The sequence below is a fragment of the Solanum verrucosum genome, unplaced genomic scaffold (genome assembly GCF_900185275.1).
Source record: "Solanum verrucosum unplaced genomic scaffold, falcon-dt-bn FXZP01000079.1, whole genome shotgun sequence".
NCBI classification, from domain to species: domain Eukaryota; kingdom Viridiplantae; phylum Streptophyta; class Magnoliopsida; order Solanales; family Solanaceae; genus Solanum; species Solanum verrucosum.
In genome coordinates, this window is record NW_026020368.1 from 896,292 (window position 1) to 923,840 (window position 27,549).

The window sequence follows — 27,549 nt, forward strand, 5'->3', positions numbered from 1 at the left end:
CTCTGTGACCTTGCAGATAATCTCAAAAAAGGTTCATTGCTGGTAATGTTAATTTGATATGTAAAAAAAAGACAGTGAGAACATATTAAGGAGTGGACCATGCTTGTAGTTGCTCGCGTTGTGGATAAAGTGGACCAATTAGTATTGTTGTGTTGAATTTGGTCGTCAATGATACACCTACGTTTATTACATTAGATATTAATAAGTTTGAACTTGGAGAGGAATTATCATTCAAAGTAAGTATATTAAGACTAATCAGTCATTACTGAAATTAATCAATTAAGCAAAATTAGCATCACAAACAAAGAGTATGTTCCATTAGCAAGGGACAAGGGAGGCAAATAGAGTTCTATATATCTAAAAGAAGGTTCATATGCAATAATATGAAGGTAAGAATTAATACTTATACATATACAAGTAATATAGCTATAACATGAAGTTTCAGTAGCTAACAATCTTTATGTTGACAATGAATCACCAAATAGAGATATCATAATTCATAGGAGGTAAATTAAGACAAAGGAATATTAGCAAATGATATGGGTGAAGAAGATATAAAGGACAAAGCGGCTTCATTTAGTGTTGTTCTCATTACTGACAGTTAACAATTTCATACAGTTTCAATGTAATAACATATTCAGTGTGGTTGCACAAATGGGGTGTGTGGAGGGTAGATTGTACATAGACCTTATCCCTAGGTCACGCCAAAATGCTATTGAAATAATGTCACCACAACTTAGTTTACGTGTTGCCTTAGGTAATGCATGATATGATGACAAGAAGCATCATCATAAAAGCAAGACCAAAAATAAAGAGTTGTGTCTCCTGTGTTGCTGGAGGCGGGTGCTACTGTGCAAATGAGCTCCAAAAAAATCCAAAAGAGTGATTCACTGCTTAGGTTCTCTTTTCCTTATATTGAGGGAGAGGGGGGTCCATGCTACTCAAACTCAAAGGAGAACATTTGAAAACATCAAAAAGATATGAACAGTAACATGGTTGATTTACTAAAAACTCCATATCTACAAAACCAAGTAGATGATCTACAAATACAAGCAACAAATTCATTAACCACAAAATTCAGAAATACAAAAAAGCTAAAATATTCACTTATTGTTAACAGAAACAAGGAATATTTTACAACGTTTCTAACAAAATATATTGTCTCAGCTAATGAGCATCATCTAAATTGTTGTCCAACAACAAGCCTTCTACAGGTTCAGTCCATCCCACAGCATCAATCCCATGTACTAAATCAGTATCAGTCTCATATCTAGTCCCTTCACTATCATGTCTAAAAGTAGCAGTCCATTCCAAAGAAGAAATCCCTTGTCCAGCAGCCAATGTAGAGTAATGTTCAACAACAGGCAATATCCTCCCAAAAGGGCAGTCTGAAGATCAGTCCCTCCAGAAAGATCAATCTCACGTCCAGTCTCTTCCACAACCTCAGTTCCCATGTACTAAATGGGCATCAGTCCCATGTCTAGTGCCTTCACTATCATGTCCAAAAATAGCAGTCCATTCCAAAGAAGGAGTCTTTTGTCCAGCAGTCAATGTAGAGTAATGTTGAACAACATGAATAGCATATCCTCCCAAAAGGGAAATCCGATCCAAATCACTACTTGTCTCATCTAAACGTAACTTTTTTGTCGGTACAACACCAGATGAGCAAGTTAACAACCGCTGACGAAGGCAAGTAACAGTAGACATAGAAGCTAAAATAAACCAAACATAAACTAATTAAAAATTTACACAAAATAGAAAGTATGACACCTAAAAATGAATTAACAGAAAAGTTACATCTAAACAATTTTGTTAGGACATTGTCCTAGAAGCTCTAGTCCTATAAGCAGGTATTTTGGCAATGGTCTCATCAATCAGTTTAAAACTATCAATTGATACTTCAATCTCCACCCTTTTTTCCCGTTATTGCCTTACTATAGTCTAATACTAAATCAATATAATAAACTGAAAAATTATTACTAAAGAAATTCTTAACACGTTCATCCTCAGAATCCATTAGAAAGAGTTGATCTAAAATTTTGATCTAAGGATGTAATTGAAAATTTAGCCTCTACTGTCCAGCCAAATGCTACTATAACATATTTTTTTAGTTCTACCAAAGTATAGGTAGAATTAAAAGAAAATGGGACTGTTCCACGACCATTAACTAATCTGGCCACCACAAATTTTGTATGATTTGCAATTACAATAAAAATTAAAAAGATAGATCATGTTTAAAGTCAAAATAAAACAGAATAAAAGAGTTGGAGTTACCATTAGGTTGTTCTTAACATATTATAATTCTTTTTCCTTTGTCTTTTGAAGGATCATGTGTAGGAAGTGTAGACACAGTCAAATTATCAGACTACCAAGGAGAAAAGGAATAGATTAAAACTGTGTACCCAACCTTATGAAAAAATAAAACAAGACATAAATAAAAAATAAAAATTTATATTTTTTTTTAAAACTTGGTAACTTTGTATTATAACACAATAGTACATGGGCAATACTAAACCTTATATACAGATGAACTCCAAAAACTCCACTATTCTAAATCTAAATTGAATCTAAATCATCAATTATAGAGACAATTTCATTTGAGTATAATTGATTGCACCAAAAACATAACAACAAAATGCAGTTGAGTTTAAATTTCTACATACTATTCTCTACGCTCTCAAAACACCTAGAATTTCTCTCTTTCCAGGTTGCCCACCAGATTGAAGCAGGGATAATTCTCCATCTCGTTCTGTTTTTAGCTAGCACTCCTGCCTCCTCCCAACTTTTTAGGGCTTCAGTAATTCTCCTAGGCATAGCCCAGGATATGTCTTTGAGACTCAAGAATACCCTACATAATTGTTTAGTAAATTTGCAGTGTAGAAAAAGATGGTTAACAGTTTCTGATGTTTCTCCACAAAGAAAACACCTAGAACATAAGGTTATCCCCTTTTTCATAACATTATCCTCTGTCAAAGCTGCTTCCTTAGCTAGCAGTCATATAAAACATGAGACTTTATAAGGAATTCTGCCTTTCCAAATTTGTCTGCATGGCCAGATAGGAATCTGTTGACTTGGTTACTCCATCAACCTGTAAGCTGCACCTACTTTAAATATACCTTTGATGCTTCCTTTCCACCATAATGCATCCTCTTCAGCCTGGAGTCCATTGAAGTTTCCAACAATGTTGAGAAATTTTGCCACTCTCATCACTTCCCAGTCATTGAGATGTCTTCTGAACTTGAAATTTCAGCCCTGTGTTGTCCAAATCTCTGCAATGGTCCTTTGTTGTGAGAGAACTAGGTTATATATGTCTGGAAATAGGAGTTCCAGATTACCTGACTCATGTCATTCATCTTTCCAGAATTTGGTTTTGTTCTCATTCCCCACTTTCACCTTGGAGTTGAGTTTGACTTCCTCCTATAATTCTCTTATGGATCTCCATAAACTGACCTCATAAAGTGAACTCACATCCTTGGTCATCCAACTATCTTCCGCCTCATATTTGGCACCTACCACTCTTTTCCACATTAACTGATCTTCAAATAAGTACCTCCACAACCATTTCATTCTGAGTGCTTCACTTTGGAATATCAGATTTTTTATTCCCAATCCGTCATTCTTTTTCCCAGTTACCACAGATTCCCATTTCACCAGGTGAAATCTTTTCTTCTCGTTGTTACCTTGCCACAAAAAATTCCTTCTTATCCTATCCAATTTTTTGATGACCCTTGTTGGAATAGGAAATAATGACATCATGTATATTGGTAGAGCATTAAGTACCGAGTTGATGAGGGTCAACCTCCCTCCCATTGATAAGTATTGAGTTTTCCATCTAGCCAATTTTTTCTCGCACTTCTCTATCACGCCATTCCAAATTTCAATAAACTTGGATTTTGCTCCCAAAGGCATGCCTAAGTAGGTTGTTGGCAAAGTGGCAACTACACCCCCAAGAATTGAGGCTATATAACTCATATTATTGACCTCATTAATGGGATACATAAAGCTTTTCCACCTATTAATGTGCAGGCCAGATACCCCTTCAAATAGGACCAGTATCACCCTTACATATTTCAGTTGTTCTTCCTCTGCTCCACAAAAGATGAGTGTATCATCGGCATATTGAAGGTGTGTCACTTCCAAACTTTCAGCACCATCTCTCAACACATCAAAACCTTTCAACCATCATCTTGTGTTAGTTGTCTTAATCATACTGTTCAGACCCTTCATATTGATTAAGAACAGGAAAGGTGATAGTGGGTCACCTTGCCTGAGCCCTCTTTGTGAGCTGAAAAATCCTGCAGGAAGCCCATTGATTAGAACATAAAAGTTTATTGTTGAGATACAGAACATAATCCAGTTCATCCACTTTTGTCCAAATCCCATGCTTTCTAAGATTTTCATCAGGTACTTCCAGTTAACATGATCGTACGTTTTTTCTATGTCTAACTTGCAAAGAATGTCAGGCTTGTTCTGCTTAGTCCTGGAGTTTACTGCTTCGTTAGCAATCAAAACTGGATCCATGATTTGTCTCTCTTTTATGAATGTCATTTGTTGTGAATCCACCAGTTTGTCTATAACGCCATTCGGTCTCTCTATGAGTACTTTAAATAGTATTTTATAAATACTACCTATAAGATTGATTGGTCTATAGTCCCTTAGCTCATTGGCTCCTTTCATTTTGGGTACAAGTGCAATGAATGTAGCATTAAAACTCTTCTCAAAAACTTCTTGATCATAGAATTTCTAAAAAGTATCCATTATATCTTGTTTCACTATCTCCCAACACTTGATGAAAAAATCCATTGTGAAACCATCTGGTCCAGGGGCCTTGTCAGCTACACATAACTTTAGGCATGTTAGCACTTCATTTTCCTCGAATCTGCCTTGAAGGGCCATTTTCTCTTCTTTGGTAATGATCGGGCAGTTTGCATAGTGATGAGTAGGTCTCCATGGTATAGGTTCTGTATACAACTTCTTGTAGTAAGTGATTATTTCTCCTTCAATTTCAGCTGGCTCATGGGTGACTTCCCCCTGTATCATTAATTGATCAATGTTATTGTACCTTCTGTGAGAATTTGCCATTTTGTGGAAAAACTTGGTATTTTTGTCCCCTTCCTTGAGCCATAGTATTCTTGATCTTTGTCTCCATGCAATTTCCTTTTTCTTAATCAGATCCTCATATTCTAGTAGGACTGTAGCTTTTTTTGTTATTTCTTCTTCTATAAGCACTCTGTTTTCCCTCTCCATGTCCATTTCTGCCAATTGTTCTAGCAGTTTCTTTCGCTGTAGGCCAAGGTTTCCACTCTCCTCTTTACTCCATTCCTTAAGTTTGTGCTTCAAAGCTTTAAGTTTGCAGGCCAACACATAGTCTGGTTTCCCTGAGTATCTGAATGATGACCACCAGTCTTTTACTCTGTCAACAAAACCTTTTGATTGTAACCACCAGTTTTCGAACTTAAAATAACTTTTCTTTCTCTCCCAGCTTCCACCAATCAAGGCTATTGGAATATGATCTGAACACAGCCTTTGCAAAGGGATCTGTTTCAGATTATTGAAGTTGTCATCCCATTCTTTGAGAACAAGATTCTATCAATTCTAGAGGCTGCTACATGTTGGTCTCCTTTAAACCAGGTATATGCAACATCTTTTAGTTGTAAATCCACCAATTTCATGTCTTCTATGAAAACAGAGACCTCTTTCATACCCCTTGTTCTACTGTTGCAATTTTTCTTCTCCGATATATACCTTGAAACATTGAAATCTCCACACAATGCCCAGGGCCCTTCAAATAATCCCCTTACTGAACCCAATTTTCCCCACACTAGTATCCTCTCCATGTAGTCATTTGGAGGATACACTCCAGTTATGTGACAATTGTAATTCTGTGTTTTGGATTCAAAACTACAAGTAATAGAGTAGGTTCTTATTTCTAAGACCTCCCCCTTCCATGCCCTCTCATACTACATAAAAATGATTCTGCCTTTTGTTCCACTAGCTTCCAGACAAGCGTGTCTGATCCATCTACCTCCCAAAATCTGATTCGTTATTTCTGTAATATTCCCTGCAAGCTTAGTTTCTTAGAGGCAGATGATGTCTGCCCTCCATTCGGAAATTAAGTTTTTGACAGTATTCCTCTTCTCCTTATTGTTCAATCCCCGGACATTCCACGATACTAGTTTAAACTTCATCTTGTAACTAGAGTGGTGTTCCTCCCCTTGTTCCTATTCCCTGAGCTTTTGAATTTTACATCAAATGAGACAAGACTTTTAAGTTTTTGTGCACCTTTGATTTTGTTCTTTTTAACTTCAGTGCCTTGTTCCATTCTTCTCGCTTGTCTGCAACTATCTATCTGGAGAAGTAATTATATGGCCTCTTCTTCATGTCCATGGAAATCAATTCCAAAGATCTTCCCCAGTTTGATCAGATTTTGCTGCACCCAAGAGGAATTTTGTTGTTGCTGCAGAATTGGCTCGGCTTCCTCCACTTCCCAATCAACAATTTCTGTGTTTGAATTTTGTATCACTAGCTCATTCCCTTCTGTTTATGTGCTACTGCCGATACCATTCTTGTCATTGTAATGGTGAATTTCTTTCCCCGTAGCCATCGCAGTTCCCCTATTTTCATCTTCAGATATCATCGTGACAACGTTCACATATGTACTCTTCTCTGGTGCGACTGTTATAATTGTCTGCATAGCTTCGATGTAGTAGGCAAAGTCCTGTTCTTTCTGGGCTTTTGATTGGTCAGGCTTTCCTCCTTGTAAGTCATTAAAAATGACTTGAGCTGCATAGTCTGGGCCTTTGGATCCTTTAAACATCTTATGGTTTTTGGGCTTTTGAATAAGGCCCAAATCCAATTTCTCATTTAAAAAATACACATGTTGCTCATGTGACCCACTTGCACTAGACATTCCAGCTGTCAACACAGAGCCCACGTGCTGAGTTGTACCAAAATCCCTAAAAAGGGTTTTTTGTACTGTATTGCAGTTGTATGCAGCTTTTGTCCCCTGTGTAAAGTCATTAACTAGGCAAAAAGCTTCGTCCTCTTCTCCGGCAGTTTCCCTACCATTTTCCGGCAGCAATTCAAACCTTGGTTTGCTCTCCACCCAAATAGGGAAGTAATATTTGATCCCATCACAGGAAATAGATACCTCCCTTGGCAGATTTCTTTCATCATTCTACACCAGGATTTTCGCCCATTTCATGTGGTTTTTAAGCTCCATTTCTTCTTCTGTTGCTCTCCATCCTCCGCATAATTTCCCTATTTCTTTAGATATCTTCTTGGACCATATATGTAGGGGGATCCCTACTGCTTTAATCCATGTTTCTCTCACAGAAGTAGTGTGAGGGATGCATCCTGTTGTTGGGCTCCAGCAGTCGAGCTGGAATCTGTTGTTCTTCCACCTCCATTGACCTTGTATGGTTTGTTCCACCATGTATCTATTAGGGAACTCAAACAAGAATGTCTCTCTATTCAATTCATATATGTTAACACCAAAAACTTTTTTCCAGTTTGCTGAAACCCACTTTCTAATATCCGCAAGAGTTGGTTTTTCCTTCAAATCTTCACTGCATTATCCTATCACGCATCTCTTGAGGAGGTCCCTCTTGGATATTCGCTGACTTGGTTATCTGGATTCCTCCTTTGCTACTATTAATCTCAGCTCTTTTTAAATTTCTACTCCCTCATCTACTTTCTTGCACAGCCTCTACATACGGGTAGTTATCCTCAGTCACCCTATAGAAAGGTATGTCCTCCTTTCTGTGGCATTTAATAAACCTTTCAATCTTAGATGTTATGTCCAGCCACCCTGCATTCAATGCAAGCTCAGAAATAATTAAACATGACATTCCCCCACTATTTAGAGATATTATGATTATAAATTTCCCATATCCAGTTTGTTTCCTTGTACAAAAGTGTTCTGCACCTTGCTCTGAAAATTTCCACCTCCTAATCTCCTTTTGTTGTTCCTTTGAAGCTTCTTTCAGACAGGAGCAGATCCATTCCATAGACTTTTTGCTCATAACTGATCTTTGCATCATCTTCCGGCTTTTTTCAATCCATTCGTACCATTCAGACTTTCCCGTGATCCATCTGGTTATATCGAATGATTTGAAACCTACGTTGAAGTAAATTCTATTCTCCTCCATCCTACGATCTAAGGTGTATGCAATAGTCACAGTGGGTGATTATTGTTGGCTTGAAAGAAAGGGGTTTGGACTCCGGCAGCTCCTGCCAGAAAAATGGGTTTCTACAGTCCTAGAAAGTAGGAAAGAGAAATTTCATTGGGAAACATGCTTGGGAGTAAGAATTACTTAATCAAAAAAATGTTAACCTGCAATTGATCTTTGAATTGTTGTGACCAATGCAGATTTTCCAATTGAAGAGTACAAATTAATCAAAGAACAATTGCAGGTTAACATTTTTGTGATTAAGTAATTATTTAATATAAATTTTTATTTTTTATTTATGCATTGTTTTATTTTTTTCAGAAGATTGGGTACACAATTTTAATCTATTCCTTTTCTCCTTGGTGGTCTAATAATTTGACTGTGTCTACACTTCCTACACATAACCCTATGTCTACACTTCCTACACATGACCCTTCAAAAGACAAAGGAAAATAAATTATAATATGTCAAGCACAACCTAATAGTAACTCCAACTCTTTTATTCTGTTATATTTTGACTTTAAATATGATCTAACTTTTACATTTTTATTGTAATTGCAGATCATACAAAATTTGTGGTGGTCAAATTAGTTAATGGTCGTGGAACAGTCTCATTTTCTTTTAATTCTACATATACTTTGGTAAAACTAAAAAAATATGTTAAAGTAGCATTTGGCTGGACAGTAGAGACTAAGTTTTCAATTACAATCTTACATCAAAATTTAGATCAACTCTTTCTAATGGACTCTGATGAAAGTGTTAAGAATTTCTTTAGTAATAATTTTTCAGTTTATTATATTGATTTAGTATTAAAGTATAGTAAGGCAATAATTGGAAAAAAAAGGGCGGAGGTTGGAGTATCAATTGATAGTTTTAAACTGATTGATGAGACCATTGCCAAAATACATGCTTATAGGACCAGAGCTTCTAGGGACAATGTCCTAACAAAATTGTTTAGAGATAACTTTTCTGCTAATTCATTTTTAGGTGCCATAATTTGTATTTTGTGTAAATTTTTAATTAGTTAATGTTTGGTTTATTTTACCTTCTATGTCTATTGTTACTTGCCTTCGTCAACGGTTGTTGACTTGCTCATCTGGTGTTGTACCGGAAAAAAGTTACGTTTAGGTGAGACAAGTAGTGATTTGGATCGAACTGCCCTTTTGGGAGGATATGATATTCTTGTTGTTCAACATTACTCTACATTGGCTGCTGGACAAGGAACTCCTTTTTTGGAATGGACTGCTACTTTTGAACATGATAGTGAAGGCACTAGATATGGGACTGATGCGCATTTAGTACATGGGACTAAGGTTGTGGAAGGGACTGGACATGGGACTGATCTTGTTGGAGAGACTGATCTTCAGACTACCCTTTTGGGTGGGATATGATATGCATGTTGTTGAACATTACTCTACATTGGATGCTAGACAAGATATTCCGTTTTTGGAATGGACTGCTACTTTTGAACATGATAGTGAAGGGACTAGATATGGGACTGATACTGATTTAGTGCATGGGACTGATGTTGTGGAAGGGACTGGACATAGGACTGATCTTGTGAGAGAGACAGATCTTGTGGAATGGACTGATCTTGTGGGATGGATTGAACATGTAGAAGGCTTGTTGTTGGACAACAATTTAGATGATGCTCATTAGCTAAGACAGTATGTTTTGTTAAAAGCGTTGTAAAACATTCCTTGTTTCTATTATCAATAAGTGAATATTTTAATTTTTTTGTATTTCTGAATTTTGTGGTTAATGAATTTGTTGCTTCTATTTGTGGATCATCTACTTGGTTTTGTAGATATGGAGTTTTTAGTAAATCAGCCATGTTATTGTTCATATCTTCTTGATGTTTTCAAATGTTCTCCTTTGAGTTTGTGTAGCATGGACCCCCTCTCCCTCAATATAAGGAAAAGAGAACCTAAGCAGTGAATCACTCTTTTGGATTTTTTTGGAGCTATTTTGCACAGTAGCACCCGCCTCCAGCAACACAGGAGAATCATTCTTTATTTTTGGTCTTGCTTTTATGATTATGCTTCTATAAACGTAAAGTTTCTAACTTCTTTTTATATGAGGAATTGATGGTGGTGTTTGGACCAACTTGTGCACACCTCGATTATCTCATCAAGTACTATTACCTCCCGCCAGCATAGTAAATAACAACAAACACTCTAACTTTATTGAGTATTAATTCAACATTGTATAATTATTTTGTATCCATATTATACCAAGAACTCTTTGACATGAATACTGCCCTCGAGGACGTGTACAAGAAGGTCTTTGGTTAAAAGTGGAGACTAAAATTGCAATTCAAAAGGTTTCAGTAAATACATGCTTAGCATGACGAACTCATACCATCTAAATATCTTATCATCTTCACAATTAAGAAGATCCTGTCTTCTTTCTAGGTAAAAGCCAAAAGAAAATGCTTTAGTCTAAAGTGTTTTTTAACTTTCAAGAAATACAATGATCCATCTCACCAAAACAAAAATTAATTCTCGAGTACAAGGAATTTAGAGACGGGAAAAACTTAATAGTAGCATGCAACAACTGCAAATAAAAATCAAGCAGAAAAAGGCCAGCACAACATTAAAGTTGTACGTCTCGTAAAACCAAACAAATGAAATGCTTACAGGCCTAAAGTGATAACATCAGACTATCACCATCATCATTACTCGTCTTTCGGAACCCTCCGTCATCCCCTAAATTCCCTATCTGGCTTCGAATTCTAATATTGAAACTCGTGGTGATATTCAAATCCATAAACAAAATTAATTGGGTTAAGGCTTTCTAACGTAGTCCAGAAATAGCTATACTTTCTTTTCAGGCAATTTCACGAACACCTTTTATGCAAGTACGGATGTTGTAAATGCCCTATTATAAATTTTTTAAATATATTTATTGCAAGATTGTATATTGCAATGTGAATTTAAACGTAATAATTTTATCTTTTATGTGGTAAATGTTTTATTATAAATTCTAGAAAAAATTATATTAATTTCATATTGAATTTGATAATTCTTACATATTTAAAGAATACGTTATCATTAGCAATATGCCAAATTTTGTTACTTTTTTTATTTGTTGCAAGCTTGTATATAGTTATATTGTGAATTGAAATGCAATAATTTTATCTTTTATGGGATAAATGTCTTATTATAATCTTAGAAATAATTTTGTTAATTTTATATTGAATTTTGATTATTCTTTCATTATGTTTATTAAATAAAAGGATCCATATGAATTTGTACATTCTCCCAAAAATATTATAAAAAGTGGATATTTCTTTCATTTCAAAATAATCTATATATAATACAAAAGTTAGACAAAAGAAGAATAATACGACACCTTTCTTTAATCAGGAATTCATTTATCTTATTTTTTCTTATTAAAGATTAATCTTCATCCTCATAACTTTTATTAATTAATTAATTAATAATAATAATAATAATAATATATATACACACAATTCACGTGAAATTACCTTAATTACCAACTAATTAGACTAATAAATTAAATATTTTTCTTGATTAGAATCAAACCCACGTACAAACTTAACTTCTCCCCATAAGTTGGTTCACGTCTGTGCAACAACTCCTAAAGCAAAATTTAACAGTTGTACCTGAGCCAATTCAGAAAAAGATGTTTAATTTTAATAATTTTTAATGTGCATAATTTTTTTAAAAAAATTAATCATTGAGTATTTATCGTTATTCCTCTTGAAATTCTATTTTTATTTTTAAATAAAAGAAGAGTTAGAAAATGATCAATCTTAATTGTTAACTTTTGAAAGATAAAATATGATTGAGTGACGATAGTCATTTCAATTGAAGATCACAGTCACGGCAAATATTAATGAATTGACATATACTATCAAGTACCAGGGGCGGCTCAACGTAATCGGATGCCTAAAGCGAAATCTTAATTAGAGGCCTAAAATCTAAATAAACTTCACATGCATTTATTTAAAATTTATTTTTCTTACATTTTTAAGTGCAAAGTATTACTTAATATTTTTTTATATATATAAATGATTTATTCGATTTCTTTTTCAATTATTAGTTTTAAATAAAATTTTATTAATTCAACGTTGAAAAATATTATTTTACTTGGGCAATCATTTTATGAATTGTTAACATAGTTCTACAAGTAATAAGTTGACAGATTTCAAATAAATATAAGAGTTAGAACCATAGCTTTGATGAAGTTGATAATTTGGTTACCCCACATTTTACTATGGTTGTTGTAATGCTTGAAAATCTAAGAAGAAATGGAAAAATAATTTACAATTCAATTTGTTCAATACTTTTCGACTATTAATTGATGTTTTTGACAGAATATTACTCTAACTTATCAACAATTTAAAGAAGAGAGTGTAAAAGGAGTTAAAAAGAAAATAATATGAGTATTAGTAGAGAGTGGAAGAAAATAAAACAATATTTTCTTGATTTCTTCTATTTGAATGGGGTTGAAGAGAATAAAATAATAATTTTAAATATTTACTACTTTTTATCGTAAATAATCAATATTTTCTTTATAAAAATTAACACATAATTTATTCTTGGTAAAAATTGAGGTCCCCTGAAATTGGGGGCCTAAGGCCAATGCCTTATTAAAATATACATAGAGCCGGCCCTGTCAAGTACCAATCGTAACAACCACTAAAACAGACGATGTCTAAATTATATCATAAATTAAATGAAACAAACAATAGTAGGAACATAAACATATTAGGAAGTAGGAACATAAGCATACTAGGAACATAATAAGCAAATATTTATTTATTTCTTAATAAATTTCATGAATAGCTGAAAAAATTAGAGTATATTATTTCCCATTAAAATCACTAAATTATATTTTCTAACAAAAAAATTCATAAAATTTTGTCCATATTAACACACAAAAATCACATATGCTGCAACATTAAACTCTCTGGGTAATGGATTTTTTTTTAGAATTTATTTTAATTTATATTAATAAATATAAATTCAATTAAAAAAATGATCCGACCCAATCCAAATCCCATAGCCAATGGGTACTAATTGTTTGACCTTTTATCGAATAAATATATATCCAACTAAAAAGGATCGATATGACCAAAGTTCATATGCAGAGGTTAAAATACAAAGAAGTTATTTAATAGTGTACAAAGATATTAAATAGGATATATCAGTTAGAGTGACAATATTTCTATACGCTATTTGGTTTGATGCATTAAAAATAATAAATCGTAGAATTTTTATTTAAAAACATTGGTTTATAGAACTACCCTCCACACTCATTAACTTTGGGGAATAGATAGGGATTTGATGATAGGTAATTATGTTATTGACCAATCTAATGCATATGTTAAAAACTCTTTGTATTAGTACACATCTCAATAAACAATAGAATGTATTAGTTATAAATAGGCTAAAAAAAAGTATACCAAACTAGTACTTTCAATACACAAAATTAATATTATTCTTTTTTCTAATACACTCTAATAAAGAAATTTTAAAAATATTAATATAATATTATTACTTTTGATGCAAGTATAATTAATAGAGATAATGGAGAAAAATAGATAAATATTATTCTTGATTTTAGAACGTCCCAACACATTCTCTAATAACTCGTGAGCTGTGGCCTTTTGCCTTTTCCTCTTCCCGTAATTAATACTCTATTTGTATTACGGATTCCCATCCCCTCCGTTTTCTTAAAACATTTATCTTTTCTAAAAGTAGTGAACCCATCCGCGCTTCGCGAGAATTAGTTAGTTTTTCAATTGCTCATTTTTTAATTTTTTTATTTTAATCAATGATACTATTCACACTTATTTTAGTGAACTCATCCGCGCTTCGCACGAATTAGTTAGCTTTTCGATGGCTCATTTTCTAATTTTTTAATTTTAACTAATGATATTATTCACACTTATTTTAAGTATTTTCAATCTTCTAATCTTCATATAATATATTATAAGAAAAAACAAAAAAAAAAATTCTTATTAAAAAAAGTTAAGATAGAAAAAAATTCAATAAAATTTGATTTCCTTCGGTTAATTTTAATAAACTAAATTATTTATATATGTAATACAAATTTAATATATGAATTTTGTATGCACTTTTATCTTAATTTATCCTTCCATTTTCTCTTTAAATTCTTTTGTTTTTAATATATTCCTTTTTCGGCGTTTTCTTTTCTTATTTTCCTACCTGTGCAATTTTCATTTTAAGAAAGAAAATATCAAATCACATTTTCTTCTTCTCCTTTTAATATATAGCTCTCAAAATAAATATTATTGGATAGAAATATCATTTTAATGTGATTTTAAGATGTCATAAACTTTGAAGTGAATAAAAGGAGCTACAAGCTCCACTATTTAATTATTATTTTTAAAAAGTGATGAATTTAGTAAAAATTAGGCAAATGACATAGTATAAGAAAGAAATTACTTCATTTCCCTACTTTTTTATTAATTACCAAAAATCCCTTTTTTTAGTGTTTTTCGAATACATAATATAGCAGTGTGGATACTTAATATAGCAACGCGGATACTTTAATTAATAACGGACGGATACTTAAATTATTAAGTTGTTAGCAGCACGGATACTTAATTAACGGGCGGATGCATAATATAGCAGCGCGGATACTTTAATTAATAACGGGTGGATACTTAAACTAATAAAGTATCCGGTTAAGTTGAATTGGGGTAAATAAGGGTTTTTTATATTTTAATAAAAGAGTAGGGAAATATTGAGAATAAGTAAAAAAGTGTTGTGTATTTAAGTAATTTTTCCTTAAAAAAATCATAAAATAATGCTTTTATAAATAAAAGTATATCTACATAAAAGCCTCCCCCATTTTTGGTAGTTTAATTAATTTCATTATATGAAATATTGTCTGTTTAGCTTATTTTAGAAATTTTAAATTAGAAGTCCCTAAATATGCTTCTACTAATAAACATTATTTTGCATTAATTTTTTGTGAAGTAGCCCAAAGTCTCTAATTAACCTACTTGACTTTTTATTTTCGATACGATAGATATTCCAAATATACTTACTTAACGATTCATCTTCTATTATAATAATTCTAAATATCTACTTAACTTTTATCGAACGCTTTAATAGTTATTTGTTATATGAAAATATTATTTATCGTTAATAATTTTTAATATTTCTTATTATTTGTGAATAACGTTTTTTGTATTTATCTTATTTTTGAAAATTCAAGAGTCTAATTTTAAGCTTTTATTAGATAATAAAAGAATCATTTTTTTATCCTTATAACATAAAACCTTTTATCATTCTTTTATAATTGATTATTTATTACTTATTTTATATATTTAAAACACAATATATAACAAAAAATAATTTTTTACTTTCTTGCAAGGAGAACGACAACTCTATTAACAACAAAAATTATGTATCACACATTTATTTACCAAAGAAGCAACAGGTAGAGAAGCAATTTTTAAATTTTAATAGTTAATTGAAGTAACTTTTGAAGTCTTCAAATTATACATCGCTCATCTACTACAAATAATTTTCATATTTTTAAGAGTATGTTTAGATGTACTAATAGTTTTTAGCTTATAAGACAAATGTTTAAAGTAGAAATTCTAAATTAGAACTTATTTTGTCTTCTTAGGTAAAATATATTTTTTATTTTACCCAAACACTATAAAAGAGACTAAAAAATTATTTTACTTTTAAAATACTTAAAATAAATCACTCCGAACAGGCTATAAGTGGGCTTGTCTAGTTATACAAAAGTTATATTATAAGATTTTTGTATGGTTCGCTATATATAAAAAAAACAATAAATAGATGCAATGTAATACCCTATATTAAAATAAGGGCTTAATTGCCATTTAGCTCTCATTTTAAAAAAAAAAAAAAAAAAGAGAATCAGAAATTTTTTTAAAAAAAAGGGGGCTGAAAGCCCTAACAGAAGCAGCAGCAACGCTGCAACTTCAGGGATCGAAAGAAAAAAAAAAAGGGGGACTCTTCTTGTTCTAGTGAGCGAACGAACGAAGGAGAAACATAAATTTAAATTGAAAGCCTTAGCTCTCAAACTAAAGAAAGAGGTGGAAGAAGAAGAAGAACGAGAAGAAGGTAAGTTTCTTAACTTAGTCTAAAGGTTGAATTTGTATCTTCCATGACTATAAGATTGGGAATTGGGAAGTTGAGAAACATGGGTTTAGAAGAAAAAGAGGAAATTTATTTCATTCTTATGAACCAAGTGAATATAGTCAATGATTTGAACTATAAACTTTGGTATTGGGCTTATATGCAATAAGAGTAATTGGGCAGTAAGGTTAGGTTGATCTTTTTACAGCGAGAATCGACCAAGAAGATATTAATGTATGTGATTAAAGCACTAATTAAGTGATTGGGCAGATTTCGAATCAGTCAGGAAACCTCTAGGGCTGGGTTTTTTTAATGTAGTATGAATTACCTAAATGAAGGAGTTAACACGAAATTATTATGAATGTGATTATAGATTGACCAAAGGAATTCGTACGGAGTAATTGAGTGGCAAGCTTGGTAACACAACACAAGTACTATGAGTAGTAATCTTACCACAATTGATGTTTTATAACTTGCATGACTTTCACATGGTTTATAAAGTAAATGTGTTATCGAATGTTTTGAACTTGCATGTGGGACAAGTCTTTTACTGGATATGATACTGAAAAGATTATTTGAGATGATCTCATTCTTATAAGATATGATTACTGATATTGAAAAGGTTTTATACTTATTTGAGAAATAGTATTTTGACAGGTGATTGTTAAACTTTGAAATGATATGATTTGATAAGATTTAAATGCTCTGTTCGATTTTGAATTGTTTTTACTTATTACAAGAAAAATATAAATGGGAGTAGACCTTGATGAATCCCGTAGCTAACGGTGGGTTCGTTAGACCTGGTGCACTTTGTAGTTCTGATTACTGATAAAGCCCTTGTTAGTGGGAAGGTAGAACTAATATACTGTTACTGATATCCCTCGAGTAGGGATCTACTGATATGAATAACTAACTCATTTATGAGGAGTTCACTGTTATTGGTTACTTCTTAAGGAGAAGACCACACTGATTACAAGATTCATCCTTGGAAACCTCCCAGCTATAAGATTTGATATGAAAATATTCTTTTTCTGAGTTTGCTATTATGTATTTACATTGATTTTGCTTATATGAGGCACCTAAGGTTGAATATTGTTATTGTTTCTGAAAGAGCATTGTTTCATCATCATGACTATTACACTAGCATGCTTTCTGACTTGTCCCTCATTAAAATGATTGTGGTTAAGTATTATTACTCACTGAGCTAGCGTCTCACTCCTCGCTATTTGTTTTTACAGAGAATTCAAGTGGTATTGAAGAGGATTCCATTAACTAGCGTGTGAGTTAGTAGCATCTGGTGAGCCCCGCATTGCTTCGCGTGGCAAGAGAACTATTGATTTGTTATGTTTATTTAGTTTCTTTTAAAAACTCTTAGAATTGCTCCATTTGTCATTCTTTTGATTTGAGTCAAGATTAGTCCTTCGAATTATAGTCAAGTGACTAGTTTGGAATTTTTTTTCCGTAATTTGGAGATGAATTGGTTTTTATTTCGTGACAATTTGATCCTTGATGGATATTAAATGGTGGTTTATAGTTGCTATTAGTTGTGTTGTGAAATTCTGAGACAGGAAAAATCCAGGATAGGCGTAAAAACAAAGGAAACTCTGCCCGATTTTCTGTAGAATTCTGGTGAGGCTTGCTTTGGGAATCTCCACCTTAGCGCCGGTCATGATCCTTAATTGGGTTGTGACATGCAAGAACCTATAATTTCAAATGAACCATCTCGCATAATAAAATGAATTGTAATTTAAATGTCATACCTTATTGAAACTCCGTTTGACTTGCCGAATGGATCAAAGTCTGAAATCTTCAATAACCCATTGTCATCCATCAAATGTGCTTTTGCAAATATCTACTTCAAACTTTTTCACAATAAAAAAATGAAAATACCAACCGAAATAATAAACTAAATTAAATCAGTTATATCACGCGAGCTCCGACATTTGTCAAGTAAATTTTATATGAGAAAAAATGTTCGAAAGACTGAATAAGATTTCAATTGATATGAACTTATACAAGTACATATAAGTGGAAGACCTTATAATATCACAAAATTTCATAGCTCACATATCTTTTCCATATCATATTGTCACATATTTCATGAAAAAACTTTGAACTAAAAAAAAAAAAAAAAAGAGGCCATTATGAATTTCTTCGCGAATGGAAAACTTCCAAAGAAGGGCATGAAATTTGTAAGATGGATTTCACGTGGATGTAAATTTCACAAATGGTAGTTTCTATAATTTTGGAGTAAAGAATTCAAATCAATGTTTTGTCATATATAACTCTCCAAATGTCTTTTAAGTTCTCCATTATCATACACAATAAGTTTAACTTATTTATGGTGGATTAAATTGGAAATTAGAAGGTAACTTATTTATGGTGGATTTTTGGCCCTTTTTTTTCCTAATTTAAAAGACATATTAATTAAAGGGAAGTGCTAAATGGCCAGAAAATTTTAAAAACTATAAAAAAAAATTATTTTAAAATAAACTGATCTTTTTTCTATTTTTTAGTTAAAAGGTATTAAAGTTAAAAGGGTAAAAATGTTTTAAAAGGTAAAATAACATAGTTAAAATATCATTTTGGCCAAATTCTGGCCAAAAATATTTTTCCTTAATTAAAAATAGCCAATTAGCCCTATTTAATTAGAAACAAAATTCTTAACACATGTAATTAAGCCCAAGGTAACCTTTTGACTACTCTAACATCAACCCACGTAGATCTTTCAGTTAGGTTTTCTTCACTTAATTTTTGCATTAAATTCTTTTCTCATTATTACACCATTTAAGTTTCTGATAGTTTCTTCTTCATTGCAACATGAGATACTAAACAAAATTAAGAGAATAAAACTGAATACTAAACAAAATTAAGAGAATTAAATGCATGAGTGATTGTTGAATTCTTTTTATATATATAAGAATACTTTATAAATAAGAAAAATAGGAAAAAATGTTTTTAAAAAAGGAGAAAATAGATAAATGCCAATGGAGGCCATTGAGAGGTGCCACATCACCTTTTCTATATATATATATATATATATATATATATATTGTAGTTTCAATGTTATTGGTTCTTTATTATTTTCTTCTTTGGGTAGATATTTGAGACCTTTTTCAAATTATTTTTTTATATACTTTCTCCATTCCATTTTAGTTGTTACTATGTTGCACTTTTTAAAAGTTAATTTAACTGATTTTTTAAATTAAATTAGATTACTTTAATTCAATATATGTATACAGAACACCAAATAAAAAATCAACAAAAATAAAAATAAAATTGCTGCTATAAGAAGCTAAGGGCATATGAGCGACAAATATTAATACAAATGTGTTACACCAAAACATAATAAAAGTTAACCTTAATCCTTGTATATTAAAGTAAAAATACACGCTATCACTTAACTATATATAGTTAAGTGATAAATATGTGTAGAAAAAATAAATCTTAAAATTTCGTAGTATCGTGTTAACTCCCACAACCACACGTACGGGTAACAAGGTGCGAGGCCTATGTGTTGAGTTCAAGTCGAGTTCAATAGAGTTTTTTATAGTATCGAGCCGAGCTGAGGTGAATCGAGTTCAATAAAGTTTTTATAGTATCGAACCGAGTTGAGTTGAGTTTGAACTGAGTCAAATTAACTCTTTAATTTTATTAATTTTGTGTTGATACGTCACTAGGAAATTAAATTTATGATAAATTCGTTTGAAAAATATAGGCATCAATTAATAATTTAAATTGATAACTATATTCAACTTGATTTAATTATATACAGTATTATTTAACTTAATATTATTTTAACTTAGAACTCAATTCAAATGATGTTAAATTAATATTGAATATTCTAGAACTTTGATGAAAAAATGCTTGAATAAATATAATAAAAAAGCTTTATTGAACTCGGTTCACCTGTAATAATAAATTGGAAGAAAATGGAAGATGAAATAACCTTAAAATACTATGTACTGTTAAAATGTTTCAACACTTTTTGGGTTAAAACAATTCCATACATATCAATCACTGTTCTTGGCTCTTATTGTTGTGGAGGAGCATCACTGTTCTAGGCTCACTGTTAAGCATTCAAATCAACAATGAAATCAGCTTTTAAATCGTTTTCTGGAGAAGTATTATCTGTAGAAGTTTTATATTATTCAGTAGAAGTTTTATGTGCATAGAAATTGAATTCTAGAACAATAATAGGGTAGAATTTGAAGGAAATAATATTACCCAAGTGAAAGACCTAACAATGGTTTTATGGAAGAAACTTATTAATCTACAAATAATAGGTAGGAGGCTTTATTAAATAACTCAACGAGTCTTGTAATTTTTGTACATTGAAAATATGTAACAAGGCACCCCTATTTATAATACTAATACTAACAACCAAAATATACTATTAGAACTAGGAACCTATAAAACTAACAAATCATAATTAAACATAAATAAGAATATACCATAAATAATAAATCCTAAACTAGTAAGGAATCCTAAATTACTTAGAAATCCTATTCTTGGTTTATTTCCTAAATAGCCTCCCTTAAATCAAGATCTTCAAATGTGACCATGCCTAGCATCTTCTTCAATTTTATGAATAACTTCAATTTTAATGGCTTTGTGAATATATCAGCAACTTTTCTTTGGTCTTGCAATATTCAACCATTATCTCTATCTTGGACCAAGTCACGAATGAAGTGCCATTTGATATCAATATGTTTGCTACGGCCATGAAAAACTGGATTCCTTGTTAATGCAATTGCAGACTTGCCATCACAAAATATTTTTGTAGGCCTATATTGAAGCATCCTTCTCAACTATAATGCGTGTGTAGCACTACTTGTTGCGGCCATATATATACTTTGCTTCAGCAGTTGATAAAGCAACAACTTGCTATTTCTTTGAAGACCATGAAAATACACTAGATCCCAAATAAAATGCATAGCCAGAAGTACTTTTTCTTTGCATCATATCATCATCCCAATCACTATCAGTATTACTATCATTAGTCTTTGAATAAAATATGTCATCAGAGTGTGTACCTTGAATATATCTCAAAATTCTCATGGCGGCTTGCAAGTGAGATTGATGGGGAAACTCCATAAATCTGCTAATTAATTCAACTCCATAAGTAATATCAGGCCTTGTAGAAGTCAAATATCTTAGACTCCCTACCAATTTTCTAAAATATGTAGCATTAATTAAATCACCAGTTCCATCTTTGCTCAACTTCAATTTCTCTTCAATAGGGTTCAAGATTGGTTTGGCTTTGTCCATATTAAATCTTTTCAAAATATCACTCGCATATAAAGATTCCATCTTTCAATTGAGAAACTTCAATGCCAAGAAAATAAGACATTAATCCCAAATCGATCATCTCAAATTGGCTAATCATAGCCTCCCTAGACTCAGAAATTAATTTAGGATTATTTTCAAAAAATATTAAATCATCCACGTATAAGCACATAATGAGAATATCTCCATCAGTATTGATTTTTATGTATAGTGTATTCTCATAAGGCCATCTATGAAAATCATGTCCCATAAAATAAGAATCAATGCGAGTATACCAAGCTCTTGGAGCTTGTTTCAACCCATATAATATCTTCTTCAACTTGTAAACTTTATTTTCTAAACCTTTTTTGACATATCCCATAGGCTGCTCAACATACACTTCTTCCTCAAGAACACCATTCAAGAAAGCAAATTTAACATTCATTTGATGTATTTTCCAACAATTATTTGCAGCAAGAGAAATAATCATTCGAATAGTATCAAGTCTAGCAACATGAGCAAATACCTCAAAATAATCAATACATGCCTTATGTTTGTATCCTTTAAAAACTAATATTGCCTTAAAGCGGTTTACTTCTCCAGATGGTTTGTATTTGATTTTGTATATCCATTTGACTTCAATTTATTGTTTTGAAGGCGTCAAATCTGTCAACTCCTAATGTTATTTTTCTCAATATCATGAATTTCTTCATCCATTGCATTCATCCAATGATCATCTTTTGCAGCTTCCTCAAAAGTAATTGGATCACAATTGACAAATAGTGCAAAATTCACAATATCTTCATTAGATAAATTTTTATTATTGTCAACAACATAATCTTGTAAACGGGCTGGTAGTTGGCGATTTCTTTGTGGACGAATCGATGTTTCTATTTGAACAGGAGGAGCTACTTGTTCCTATTGATATCTTCAAGAACTTCCTTCCTCCATAGTTGAAACTATTGGTTCAAACCTAGACAACTCAAAATTATTCGTTGACTATTACCAAGTTTTGTATTCATCAAAAGTTACATCTCTACTAATAATCATCTTTCATGTATCTGGATTAAATAACTTGTATCATTTTGTCTCATGACTGTAGTCAATAAAGATACATTTTTTGTCATATCATCTAATTTTTTTCTCAAAACACCAGGAACAGAAGCATAAGCAAGACAATCAAACACTTTTAGATGAGAAATATTTGATTTCTTACCAATCCAAACTTCTTGTGGAGTTTTTCCCAAAATTGGATCGAGTTGAACAACTGTTTAGAACACAAATCGCACATTAGACAGCTTCTGCCCAGAATTCTTTGAAAACATTTTTGGAATGCATCATTAATCTCACCATATTCATCACTGTTCTATTTTTTTCTTTCAGCTACATCATTTTATTGAAGAGTATATCTAGCAGTCAATTAATGTTTAATGCCACACTTCTTCAAACAGTCATCACAAACAAGAAACTCAGTAACCCTATCAGTTCTCAAAGTCTTAACAAAGTACCCATTTTGTCTTTCTACATAAACTTTAAATATTTTAAAGACTTCATATACATCAGATTTATTTTTCAAAAAATATACCCAAATTTTTCGACTGAAATCGTCAATAAAAATAGTAAAGTATTTACTACCTCCATTGAAAGGAACTTCAACCGAACACAAGTCTGAGTGAATTAGCGTCAATGGTGCATTAGCCCTCCAAGCTTTGCCTTTTTGAAAAGGTTCTCTATACTTCTTTTTCAAAATGCAAGACTCACAATTGAAAAAAAGAGGTTCGAGTTCGATGTACATTCTGAGAAGGTGTTAGGCCCTCGAAATGTTCGCTAACTTGCAGTTGACCAGCGATTTGACTAATTTTTAAAATTTTAACTAAGTAAAAGAACTCATAACGACTTTAACTAATTTTTTTGAAATCTTAACTAAGTAAAAGAACTCATAAGGACTTTAACTAATTTTTTTGAAATCTTAATTAAGTAAAAGAACTCATAATGACTTTGACTAATTTTTTAAAATTTTAACTAAGTAAAATAACTCATTCATTTAACTTATTTATTTATTACTATTATTATTATCATTATTACTTTTTAAGGGGAAATAAATTGGGGGGGGGGGGGGGGTCATTTTAAAGAAAAATAATTCATCGCATTGACAAAAAAAATAAAGCTAAGTAATAAATAAAAATTATAAATATTTTTAGTTTTGAATATATAAAAAAGAATGACTATCTTTTGAGGATTAATTAAGTTAGACCAATTCAAATAGAGGGTTAGTCAATATAATAACAAATAGATACAAAAGAGAGGAAATATTGATTTTAGGCTTTTTACCCAAATTTCAATCTGATGAACTTTTGGCCCAAATCCTGTCCTAATTCTAAAATGTCATAAATGAGGCTTGACCCATTTAGATTTAATCCGCTGTCAGTCACTTTGTTGAGCCATTGGGCCCATTTTTCACTTGAATCTACTGAGATTGTCTTTTGGGCTTTGGCCCCTTTTGCCTTGAGCAATTGTATACACTGAACGTATATTGCTGCATATAGACTGTATGTTACCATTTTTCTGTGTATTGAGTTGTATACCAAATGCATACAACCCATTTTAGCTCTTGCAACTTGTATTTCGATTTCCCTTTCACTCTAATAATGATGAGGCTGACTCGAAGAAAATCAACTAGAGGAAATGCAAGAGAAGAGTCTGAAATAGACTCGGATGACATAATATGCAACAAAAGTAAAAAAATAAAAAAATTAAATAAGGATCAGTAATCAAAAGTAGCAACTCGAAACTGTAGTTCCAAACGGTAACAAAGATTCATCAATTTAGGAAAAAACAGTAATGCATCCAATTGAGATTTCAAGCAAGGCAAAATAAATTAGAGTTGAATCATATAATATAACAAACATTTGACAATTTATGGCCTACAAATAAAAAGTCACTACACGTTGACAATCAAATAAACACAGTGGATAAAATAAAAATTCTCTATATGGCCACTTAACAGTAAAAACAAACAAGGAAAAAGGTTAGACAAACTGAATTTAGCTAGAAAAGAAAAATCAGTAGGATATGTCATCTGATGAATTCGACTAGATAAATCAAAATGATGAAAATATACTATCAAAATATTGCATGTGGCGAACAAAATGATCGACATATAAGTACGACAGAAAATTCAAGATAATAATATAATGAACTTAAAAAAGTACTATAAACTCATAGGATGCGAGATCGAATAAACTAAGACATAATACCAAGAAAATTTCATGTTGACCAATGTTTTATTGAATAAGCAGAAACTAGATTATTCTAAGTCAAGAAAATCATGGAATGAACTTGAGCTAATGTAACAAGAATCACAATCAATCTCACGAAACTCTTTTGTATTCATAGCCGAACATTTAGCCAACTAAGATGAATAAAAAAACCATAACAAAATTTGGTCACCAAAATACTAAAAGAAAAAAAAAAAAAATCTGACGACCAGACTCAATCAAAACATGCTGGACTTCAAACAACCAGGACAACATCAAAACTAATCGCAACTATAACGGAAGAAAGGTAAGGCCGTAGGGAAGATGACATGGGTAGCCAACCTTTGTCAAGCAAATTGAAAACAGAGAACAAAGCAAAAAAAAAACATTTGAAATATTAACCATGGGAGGCAAATCACTAACCAAATTTGAAACATAACAGACACGAGTGCGACTCAACAGTTAAAGAGAGATCTATGCCGATATTCAGTCTAAATTTAAGCATAAAAAAAATATAAACAATCGAGATACATAAGAGTCGAGAAGAAGGAGACAAAGCGAGATAAAATTGAGATTGTTACCTTCTTCGGGGCAGCAACTGGGATAAGAATAAGCTGGAGAAGAACCTTCCACAACCAACCCCAAACCACAACGATTCCGACGAAGTGAACGAAAGTGAGCGCGAACAAAGGCTGAAGAAGAATTTCGATTTTGAGAAACTACCCTCAACATTTGTATAACAATAAATGTCACTAGAAACTTGTAGTATATCTTTTTATAGCTAACTTGGTTCTATATTTTTCGATCCTTTTTTTTTACTCTTTTTTTTTAATTCCTCTCTCTTTTTTAACAGCAAATAACAAACAATATATATAGAAGATGAATTAGCGTTCGGAAAAGGGGAGGGAAAAATGGATGAATCCAAATTCAAGGCCCAATTCGAATTCAAAACTCCCAAAACTTTTTCACTGATTTAGGGGAACACCATTTTCTCTGAAAAATTGCCCCATTCCGGAAGAGGAAAGAGAAGTAGAACGCGTCCTGCTGCGATAGTACTGTTGAAAGGGATGGGAAAAAAAGAAAAAGAAGACAAGGAAAATTGCAGCATTGCTCCTGTGTACGTTGGAGCTGGAATTGATTCACTCGCTGAAGTGGTTCACCCGTGAGGGATCGTTGGGGCTGCTATTGTATCGATTTTGCGATTGGTTTTTGGGTTCGCTTCGCTTTGCGCGTGAAGAAGACGAGAGTACAGGGGTCTGGTCGGTCGGCTGCTGTTGTTGTTGGAACGTAATATTGTATATATTGATTTATTTGGGCTGGTTGGAATGGGAATCTAGGAATGGGTCGGTTGAGTTGGGCTGGCAATTAAGGGAGGTAATGCGTAAAATGGGCTGGAAATGTTTTGGGCCAAATTTTGCCTTGAAATTAATCCAAGAAATGAACAAAAGGTGGTTATATTTGAATTAGAATAATAACCAAATGAATTGCAAACTCAGTCCACTTAACTTTAAAATTTAGCCAATTTGACTCAAATAGTGAATCTGACTAAAGAATAACTACAACGAATTAATATTAATTAATTAACGAGCTTCTTAATCTTAACAAGATAACTAATTAACTTAATTATAAACTAATTATTTAAAATTATAACCACAATCTAAGTTAGCAAATTAATAAAACAAACTTCCAAAATAATTAAGCTAATAAGCTAAATAACTCCAAATTATGAATATACTTTAAACCCAATTAATTCAATTGAAGATTTAATTTAAATAGAATCTTTTTTAGACGATTTTCGAATATTTAAGAAACACTAATTACATATATAATTATAAAAACCGACTAATATTACTTAAAGTGACCTCAAAAAATATTTAACCTTTTATAAAGTAATTATTCTAAATCGTTTAGAAATTGAGAAGCTCGAAAATTAATTATTATCGGGGAGGGTCAAATTGGGTGTCAACAGTCACGTTTTTGGAAATTTTGATTATTTTTGTTGTTTCTTCCTAAAATTATTATTATTTCTCTATTGATAAGAATAATTACATCTACTCATATTCTTCTATATGTGTTGGATCTCACACAAGGCTTTTATAAGAATCACACACAAGCTCTGATACCAATTTGAAGAAAAATAATATTATCCAAGAAATTAATATATGCACAAGTGAAAGACCCAACAATGATTTTATAGAAGAAACATATCAATATACAAATACTAGGTAGGAGGATTTATTAAATAACTCATTGGATTGATTTAATTTTCTGAAATTGTTAATCCGGTCAATGATCTTTCCTGAGACACCTCTCAAATTTGGCACCTTTGCTTTGCATTTGGTGCATTCCCAAGGCTGTGTCATGTTTCCTTGATATATATTATCAAACGTTAGTCATCGCAAATCATGCATACCACAAATACATTGCATAATATAAACTGAAATAAATCATTTTGTTACACTTGAATCAGTCTATTAGAATTTCAAGAGAATTGTAATGACAAAGTAGTCTTTTAGAGTTTCAAGACAATTGAAATTACAGTAGTTTAGGGTTCCAATTAGTTATCTTTCCAACTTTCTAGAAATTTTTTTATTCATTTACATCTTTATACATATTTTTATGAACAGATTATGTGTCATTTTATGCTAGTGAAAAATTATTCTTTTACATCTTCTGTAGACATTTTACCTTTGTGTTTTACATTTTTCAAATGAGAATGAACAATTATATGCAGCT

At 31.7% G+C, this 27,549-nt stretch overlaps 1 protein-coding gene across 1 annotated transcript; it reads right to left on the minus strand.

Moving 5' to 3' along the window:
• Positions 1-1,167: 1,167 nt before the first annotated feature.
• On the minus strand, positions 1,168-4,521 carry LOC125837971 (uncharacterized). Its single transcript, XM_049517040.1, has 6 exons — positions 4,263-4,521; positions 3,451-4,172; positions 3,089-3,156; positions 2,664-2,848; positions 1,488-1,712; positions 1,168-1,388 (listed from the first exon to the last, which is right to left on the minus strand). The coding sequence occupies exons 1-6, from the start codon at positions 4,519-4,521 to the stop codon at positions 1,168-1,170; spliced, it is 1,680 nt and encodes a 559-aa protein (XP_049372997.1).
• Positions 4,522-27,549: the final 23,028 nt, after the last annotated feature.

Bases quoted from the DNA above. Each gene is read 5' to 3' on its own strand.
- LOC125837971 (XM_049517040.1), bottom strand. From the start codon at position 4,521: ATGGATCCAGTTTTGATTGCTAACGAAGCAGTAAACTCCAGGACTAAG. The intron at 1,713-2,663 runs GTATGTAGAAAT...GGTTTATTTTAG, and splicing joins TTTTGAGAGCGTAGAGAATA to CTTCTATGTCTACTGTTACT. The intron at 1,389-1,487 runs GCACTAGACATG...ACTGATCTTCAG, and splicing joins TTTTGGACATGATAGTGAAG to ACTGCCCTTTTGGGAGGATA.